Raw genomic sequence first — 8,841 nt, forward strand, 5'->3', positions numbered from 1 at the left:
AAAAAAAAAAAAAAAAAAAAAAAAAAATTAAATTCACCTACTTCCACCTCATATGTTCCATTACTTTTCCTACTCAATTGCTTCTTCCATATCCTTTACCATCTTATAAAATATTCCATGATTCATTTATTTACCTCTTATTTGTAATATGGCAAACCTACCTAGATGTCAGCTCCACTGATGTGATGTGTCGCTAGGGTAGTGGCCTGGGCATGCGACTCTGGAACGGAGAATGAAAGATGGTTAATGTGTGCTTTAAACTGGATGGATGCGTGGGTGGAGAGAGGTGTGTGTGTTTTCTTCCTCCGCCTCTTCTTCTTTTTCCTTCTTTTACCCCATTCCCTTCTCCTCTTCTTCCTCTTGTGGTGCTAGAGATGGAACCCAATTTCTCCAGTGTGTGGCCAAGTGCTGTACCACTGAGCTCCATGCCAGCTCTTCACCGAGTGTTTCTATGTACGCGGGACAGAGGGTAGACGCATGTGTGTCTGTGTGACGCTACGTGCACATGTGCGTGTGATCGGAAGGCTGGATGTGCGCACACGTGACTGGCTGCGTACGTGCACACACGTGATTGGTCAGGTGGACGTGCTTAGGCCTAAGTATTCACATCACACGTGTCTGTGTGATTGCAGGGGTGGGTGCATGTGTGCAGACGTCTGTACAATTGGGTGGTACGCATGCATATTTGTACGGCTTTGCGTGTGACCACAGGCACATGTGTTAGATGAGTGCGTGCGCGTGTGCGTGTGCAGACATGATATTGGAACGCGTATGTGTTGCGCATTGGGCAGACAAACAGGTGCCCCGTGACTGGTTGTGCCGCAGTGACAAGTGACTCAGCACCCCCTATGGCGCCGTTGCTTTTCGGTCCTCTTCTCCGCTTACAGCCTGGATCTCTGCTCTCGTCCTAGGTTTGGTTCAAGAACCGCAGGGCCAAGTGCAGACAGCAGCGGCAGCAGCAGAAGCAGCAGCAGCAGCCACTGGGGACACAGGGGGCTAAGGCTCGTCCTGCCAAGAGGAAGGCAGGCAGCTCCCCACGGCCCTGCCCAGATGTGTGCTCTGACCCTCCGGGCGTCTCGGATCCCTACAGCCCCCCTCCGCCGGGCCCCTCAGGCTCCTCGGCCACGGCAGTAGCCACAGTGTCCATCTGGAGCCCGGCCTCGGAGTCTCCTTTGCCTGAGGCCCAGCGGGCTGGGCTGGTGGCTTCGGGGCCGTCTCTGACCTCGGCCCCTTATTCCGTGACCTACGCCCCCGCCTCTGCCTTCTGCTCCTCACCCTCAGTTTATGGCTCTCCGAGCCCCTACTTCAGCGGGTTGGACCCCTACCTTTCTCCCATGGTGCCCCAGCTGGGGGGCCCGGCACTCAGCCCCCTGTCAGGCCCCTCGGTGGGCCCCTCCCTGGCCCAGTCCCCAACCTCCCTGTCAGGCCAGAGCTACAGCGCCTACAGCCCTGTGGACAGCTTGGAATTTAAGGACCCCATGGGCACCTGGAAATTCACCTACAACCCCATGGACCCCCTGGACTACAAGGACCAGAGTGCCTGGAAGTTTCAGATCTTGTAGAAGATGCTGTCTCCACTGCTCTCCCGGCCTCCTTGACTTTTAGATTCTGGCTCAACCCGACTCAGTCCACCCCATCCTCCCCAGGGCTGGGCACAGGACTTAGCAAAGCTCTCAGCCCAGTGCTGACTCTCTGGGGCCCCAACACTGAGCCCCAGGCTTCTGAATCTGAGGAGCAGTAGGCTGCCTCACTGCTGACCTGGGGCGATGTTTAAATCAGAATCCCTGTGCCCTCAACAAATAGGGAAGCTCCGTTCCTTATCTCTGGGTGTCAATGTTTCTGTAGCTGGGATTTATGTCCTCCTAGAGATTCTGATGCTGACTTTGAGAGGTTCCACCTTAGGCCAATGATACAGGTGCATTTAAATATTCCTTGGGGAGCCGGGCATGGTGGCTCACACCTGTAATCCCAGCACTGGGGAGGCTGAGGCAGGAAGAGCTCTGTAAATTTGAGGCCAACCTGGGCTACATAGTGAGTTCAAAGGCAGCCTGAACTACATAGTGAGACCCTGTCTCAAAAAAAAAAAAAAGTTCATTTGAAATTTTACAGATTTTAGGCTTACCCAACAGGTTTAGGGCGCTGTTTGATAATGTCCACATGTCTGTATGTTTCCTTATTAGTTTCTTTCTAAAGGTGTTCGGCCATTAGCACTTTGGGAACGGGCATCGTTGGTAGAGGAACGGAAGGCAGGTCCTTGGTCCCATCTGTATTATTTTTGCTTTGCTTTAGAATTTTCCAAAGGCAAATGTCACCAACATTAGTGGAACTGGGTAACTGCACGGGGTACCCCAAGTAGGGCTGTAGAGAAAAGAGTCAGGAGGGCAGACTTCTCACCTGAAATACAGAGGGAGCAACAGGTTTGGAAGCAGCCCTGCCCTTTATCCATACCTTCCCTCTCATAGATTTATTTTGTTTTCAGCTTTCATTGTGGGATTGGATAATTGAACTCAGCACTGGGAGAACTTGGAGGGTAGAGGTAATATAAAAAAAAAAGAATTTCTGGAGACATGATCTCACTACGTAGCCCAGGCTGGCTTCGAACTCATGGCGATCCCCCTGCCTCAGCCTCCTCCCGAGTATGGGGATTGGAGGTGTGCGCCACCACACCCAGCCGGGATGGAACTACTCCGACTGTCTTAGAAGTTTGGTGCTTTGGCCCCGGCTCCTTCTGTCTGTTTTCTTTCATTTTTGTGTCGAGGAAGCCAGGAGCCTCTTGGACACGGGATTTGCAGGGCAAAGATGTGGCAGGGAAAAGGCAGAGGAGGGCCTGGTGTGGTGGGAGACGGTTGGTAACTGGCTCTCAGGGAAGCGGAAAGACCTGACTGGTGTTTGCCAGTCTCCGGGGCTGGCTTCAGGCTATTGACCGGAAGTCACTGAACTCGGGGTTGGGCAGTGAGCTCTTGGGAGAGCAGAAAGCTGAGAGAGCTGGGTGGAATCAGGCTTTTTCTAGCCCTGGAGTAGGAGAGGTGCTCACAGCGTGGACCTCCTAAGGGGCACCCTGTGCTCACCAGAGTCCACAAAGACAGTCGTTTCTTCATCACACAACTTGTCTGTCTCTTAGGGGTCTGAGTCCTGCTGGGTGCTGGAACCAGGCACCCAGCAGCGGCCCAGAGTCCGAGGCAGAACGCAGGTCAGAGGAGCAAAGTATAATAATGCGACATCGCAAAATGGGGCATGGTGATGCTCACCTGCGATCCCAGCACAGGACGCACTGAGGCAGGAGGACCCTCTAGGAGCCTCGAGGGTGGAGGGGTTGAGTCCCGTCCAGGGGCCCCACGTTCCTTCTCCTGAGCTGAGCCCTTGGGTGAAGACATTTCAGCTGTCCGGGGACCAGCAAAGTCCTGGCTCCTAGGGCCATGAAGGTGGGCAAGGCCAGGGACCTAAGGAAGAGGCCAACAGCCTCCCTCCCTCCCTCTGCCAGATGCTCCATCCTGTCCTCTACCGCTCTGGGCAAAATCGATTAAAAACAATGAGTCTCATTGAAAAACCTGGTGATATTTTATTTCTGTTTGCCTGGAGGTGCAGGCGTGGTGGTGCAAACAAGAACTGGTGTCCTCTAGTCCTGGGGTCTGTAGGTCCCACCAGGAGACGTCTCTCCGTCTCTCCACATCTTCCTGAAGTCCGTCAGAAGGAACCCGGCCACTCTGGGGGGCTGAGGCAGGAGGATCACAAGTTCGACTTAGGGAGACCCCATCTCAAAATAAAAAAAAAAAAGTCTGGGGATGTAGCTTAGTGCAAAGGCTCTGGGTTCAGTCTCCGGTGAACAAACAACCAACCTCCCCACAAACCAAAACAAAAGAAGGAAAAAGATATACTCTGGGGCAGGGGATATAGCTCAGAGGCACTGTGCCTGCCTGGCAAGTGCAAGGTTCTGAGTTCAATTCCTGGTACTGAGAAAAATATATATGAATATATATGAAAAAAATATATAAATATATATGATGTGAGGAAGGTTTTTGTCCCTTTTCCTCTTTCCATACCCCACCCCCATGGCTAAACATCCTCTCCCCTCCCTGCCAGCCACAGGCTGTTTTCTCTGCCCCTACCCAGGACCAATTTAGCAAATGCTCCAATCCTCTTAGGAAACTGTCCAGCCTCAGCAGAAAGGCAAGGAATTAGGGAGGATTAGGCTCAGACTTGGGGCTTCACGGAGACAACAGCTCTGACCTCAGTCCCTGGGACAGCTGTGGTCTCATAGTCACCTAACCATGGGTGAGGCTGCCCCCCTTCCTGGATGCTTTGCTTCCGGATCTCACCGAGATAGGGCTCTGAGGACCTGGAGAGGTTAGGCAGCCGCTCCGAGACCCTGCACTGAGCCCTAGCCTTCCAGTGCTGCCCAGAAGAGACTCAGGCTGGGAGAGGGGAACCACTCAGCTCTGAACCACATTGGGGTGACTTTGGTACAATGCCTTTTAAAAACAAATTTTATTTTATTTGATCCTATTTCCCCCAAGCCCCCTCCCCTCCCTATGTATAGAAGCTTTGTTTCCATTTTTCCTTCTAGCTTCACTTTTTTTTCTTGTCCTTTTTTTCCTTTCTCCCTGCCTCCTGCCTTCACTTCCTCATTGAACACTTTCTTTCCATTTTCCAACATCCACTATACACTGCAGTCCTTATCTGCACTTTTGGTACAATGCTTTTATTTAAAAAAATTTCTTTCGAGACTTTTCTCTTTTTTGGCACTGGAGATCGAACTTGGGTCCTTGTGCTTGTGAGGCAGGTCGGTGGTGGAATCACTGAGCTAAACCCCCGGCCCTTTGAGACAAAATCTTAGTATGCCCCAGGCTGGCCTTGCACTCATGGTGATCCTCCTGCCTCAGCCTCCCGGGTGCTAGGATGACAGGCATGCACTACTACACCTGGCTGTGGTGGTGCTTTTAGGGAAGAAAATGCATTTCAGAGAAAGAGTACAGAAAGCGGAGCAGAGAAGAAGAGATTCCATAGGGACAGAGAAACCAAGGCAGACTCCCAGAGCCTCAGATGGACACCACTGACAGCCACGCACAGAAGTGCATTCACAAGCAATCGTGCATGCTGAAGTGGGAGCATCTCTGGAACTGAGGGGCTTGAGTACAGCCTGGGACACTTAGTGAGACCTTTCTCAAAACCAAACCCAACCGAACCAAATCAGACCAGAGCAACACAACAAGAAAAACCAAAACAGTTTGAATCCCCCCCGACCAAATCCAACAGTGTATGATTTGCAGCCTGAGGAAGGGGTCGTGGAAAGCCGGGAGGCCTGGCGTGGTGCAGGGCCAGCCTCGGTGGCTGCCCTGAGGAGGGCAGGGTGAGTGTGGGGACGCCGATCACCGAGGGATGAGGGTGTGGGAAGCCAGACTTGGAGCTGGCTTCACAGACTGCCTGGCTCCAGAAACCCTTCCAGAACTTTCCTTCCAGTCAGGCCTCAGAGAAGACCACTAACGGCCCCGGGGCCTGGAGCTGGGGAGTCTCAGAGGCTGCATCAACAAGACCCCGATTCCTTCCTGGCTCTTCGGTCCCTTCCTCAGTCCGGACTCCCTTCCGCCCCGCCAGGAGCGGGGTTCCCACCTCAGGGCCTCTGCCTGTGTTTCCCTCCTCCCAAATGCTGTTCCCTGGGTTCGTCTCCTCATCCAGCCTTTTGGAGGTGTATTAAATCCACTGTGTGGTCACACACATACTCCGAGGCAGTGTATTCGACCTCTTTGCTGTTGTTACCCTCCAGTTCCTTCCCACTTTCTTTTTTTCTTCTTCTCAGTACTGGAGGTTGAACCCAGGGCCTTTGCACGAGCTACATCCCCAGCCTTTTTCAGATTTGGAGACAGGCTCTCCCTAAGTCTCTAAGTTGCTCAGGCCGAATTTATGATCCTCCTGCTTCAGTCTCCTGAGTGCAGTGTGATGTTTTGAAATGATTACCACTGACCGAGGAGACCACCGGCCATTCGGAATGGGGTAACTGAGTTAACTGTGTTATTAGGTAACTATGGGCTTGCCAGGTAACTATGCTCTTTGTAGAATGCACCTGAGTAGCCACGATAGCTTCTTCCTTCTGTCACCAAAGGAACATAACAAACCCAGAAAGCCTCGCCAGAATTTACTGCCCCTCCCACTGTTCTGCTTTGTGTAAGTCTTGCTTGCTCTATTCCCAGGGAAGCGCCAAAGGAGTTAAGCCCTGTAGATGTAAAGAGGGGTAATGAGAAAGTGCTAACTTCTATTTGGGGCTCTCAAGACTGACAGGAGTCCCTCGCCGAGCCTCCAGCATCACTAAAAGCCCCTTTTTTGCTCCTGTCTTCCTGTTAAGCGTGGTCTGTCCGAGGTCCCCACAGTTTCCTGCTTTACCACAGTCAAGCTCCTTACAGAGAAATTAGTGAGCCAGGGGTTGGGATTCCATCAGGCAGGGAGGACAGCGGCCCACAGTGGAGTTCACTGCGGCAGCCCCTGCAAGGATCTCACACGAACACCCGCCAGGTCCTGTGGTCTTGGGGACCTTCTCAGAGCAGGATCAGGAGGCCAATGGCTCAAGGGTGCCACGTGCACAGTGTGTGGCCTGGAAGCATGCAGTCTCCTGTCAGGAAGAGGTCAGATCACTCACACCACACTTGGGCCGCCTTCTGAGCCCTCTGACCCCAGACGAAGAGCCCTTGTGGGAATCCCGCTCAGGACCTCTCTCGGCTGGTGGGAGCTCTGGCTCCCTCCCTCCTCTCTTGGGGTTTCACTCTTTGTCACTGTGGGACTGTCCCCAGTGTTTCAGTAACAGTCGCCACTGTGTGTGATAAGAATACTTCAGATGCGCTCTCAGCGAACTTGAAACAGGCCGGATGACGACGCTCCTAACTCTAGTCACCAGCTGCTGTCAGATCTCACTTACTCACCTTGGGCATTGCTGGAGTATCCCTCTGCCCGCACCCGTCCTTGGGAACCACAGCTCCACTCTCTTCTGTGAGTTCACCTTGAACATCCTTGGATTCTAATATCCTAACAGGTACCTGGAATCAAGCCTACTTGGGTACAGAGGTACCACAGTACAAGCTAATATTGTTTGTTTTTTGTGTTCATTTTTGTTTTGAGGCAAGGTCTCGCTATGTAGCCTAGGCTGGCCTGGAACTCAATCCACCTGCCTCAGCTTTCCGAGTGCTGGGATTACAGGCGTGTGCTGCCACTCCCAAAATTATTTATTATAAACTCAGGGGAAAAAAATCCCAAACAGCTGGATAGAGTGGGGCACACCTGTAATCCTAGCATGTTGCCACAAGTTGGAGGCCAGCCTGGACTACGTAGTGAGACCTTATCTCAGAAAGACCCAGAAGCCAAACACATAGTCAAAACAAAACAGAACACCCCAAGTGAATTTATTTTTGAGGAGGAGGATTGAAAGTTCAAGGCAAGGCTGGGAAATTTAGTGAGACCTCCTCTGGTTCAGTCCCCAGTATGTGGCAGGAAGCTACAGATCATCATTTCAGCCTTTTTTTTTGGTACTGAGGATCGAACTTGGGTCCTTGTGCTTGTGAGGTAGGCAGTGGAATCACTGCACGAAATCTTCAGCCCTTCGTTTCAGCCTTTGACGAGTCATAATTCTTTTGTTTTGTTTTGAGATAAGGTCTCACTATGTAGCTCAGCCTTGACTCAAAGTCACAGTTCTCCCTCCTACTGGGAGGCCTTGCCGGATCATAATCATCTTGCAGGTGAAGGATCTTGCCTGGATGTTGATGGCTGCTTTTGCTTTTCATTTTTTGTACCAAGGATTGAACTCAGGACCTTGAGCTTGCAAGGCAGGCACAGTGCCACTGAGCTAAATCCTTGGCCCTCTTTTCTTACTTTTGAAGTAGTAGGATACTGGACCCTAGGTCTTGGGCATTGTTTGTTTTTGGTCTCGGTTTGTGGAGGCAGGGCCTCCCTCTGTAGCTCAGGCTGGTCCTGAACTCCCTACGTGGCCCAGGCAGCAATCCACCTGCCTCAGCCTCCTGAGTGCTGGGATTACGGGCGTGGACCGCCACACCCAGCTCCAAGGTCTTGAACATTCTAAATTGCTCCCTGCCACTGAACTACATCTTGGTCTTTTTAATTTTTAAATCCTCCTCCTCCTCCTCCTTTTTCTCTTCCTGGGGTCTCAGTATGTAGCTGAGGCTGGCTTTGAACTCTCAATGATTCTCAACTTCAGCTTCCTTGAGAGTGCTGGGATTACCCTGGCAGGGAAGAGGTAACATCTCGAAATGGATCTTTTTTTTTTTTTTCTTCCTGACTAGTTGGTATCAACACAGGGCCAAAAACATCCGGTATAGTACGGTGTAAACACCCTGGCTTGTTTCCTTATAGAGCCCAGACAGAGACTCAGTCTAATTCCTAGGGGTCTTAGAATCCTCAGATAATAAGGACTAGGAGAGAGAAACTCAGGGGCCCAGGTATAGCTGAAGCCAGCTCACCACCTCCCAAGGGGCAGCAACAGCCTTGCCAGAGTGTGACAGCAGGGCCACCCCCTGCCGTGGGAACCCTCACGGTGCCATCTTCCCCTGGCTTCGGCCCGTGAGGAGGGGAGGGGGCCCAGGCTGCCTTCGACACCCAGTTCCCAGCCCCCAGCCCCACCCTGGGCTCAGGAGCTGCTCATCGAGGAAGGATGCAGGGCCAGGCAGAGGTGGGGCTGCAGGGCGGTGCGGGGAGGGTCCCTGCAGGGTGGGCAGAACAGGAGGGGATTTAAACCCGGGTCCTGGCAGAGCATCCCAGGTGCGGGGACAGAGCAAGAGCCAGGATGCAGGATCCTGGCGGCTTCCTGGGTGAGCTGGGCTGGAGCCCGAGGGCCCAGGGCAGGTG

At 52.6% G+C, this 8,841-nt stretch overlaps 2 protein-coding genes across 2 annotated transcripts in view; both read left to right on the forward strand.

The window, feature by feature from the left end:
- The window catches only part of LOC104873889 (cone-rod homeobox protein), a 3,906-nt gene extending 2,344 nt beyond the window's left edge, over positions 1-1,562 (forward strand). Inside the window, exon 3 of the mRNA XM_010640815.1 lies at positions 912-1,562. Coding sequence (XP_010639117.1) covers positions 912-1,562 — 651 coding nt within the window. The remainder of the gene's footprint in view (positions 1-911) is intronic.
- Positions 1,563-8,779: 7,217 nt separating this feature from the next.
- Positions 8,780-8,841, forward strand: part of LOC104873960 (homeobox protein goosecoid-2) — a 2,682-nt gene continuing 2,620 nt past the window's right edge. The window contains exon 1 of the mRNA XM_010640906.1: positions 8,780-8,804. Within this exon, the coding sequence (XP_010639208.1) occupies positions 8,780-8,804 (25 nt within the window). The remainder of the gene's footprint in view (positions 8,805-8,841) is intronic.

This window comes from Fukomys damarensis, unplaced genomic scaffold (genome assembly GCF_012274545.1).
Source record: "Fukomys damarensis isolate Sample0158 unplaced genomic scaffold, DMR_v1.0_HiC HiC_scaffold_19, whole genome shotgun sequence".
Classification (NCBI taxonomy): domain Eukaryota; kingdom Metazoa; phylum Chordata; class Mammalia; order Rodentia; family Bathyergidae; genus Fukomys; species Fukomys damarensis.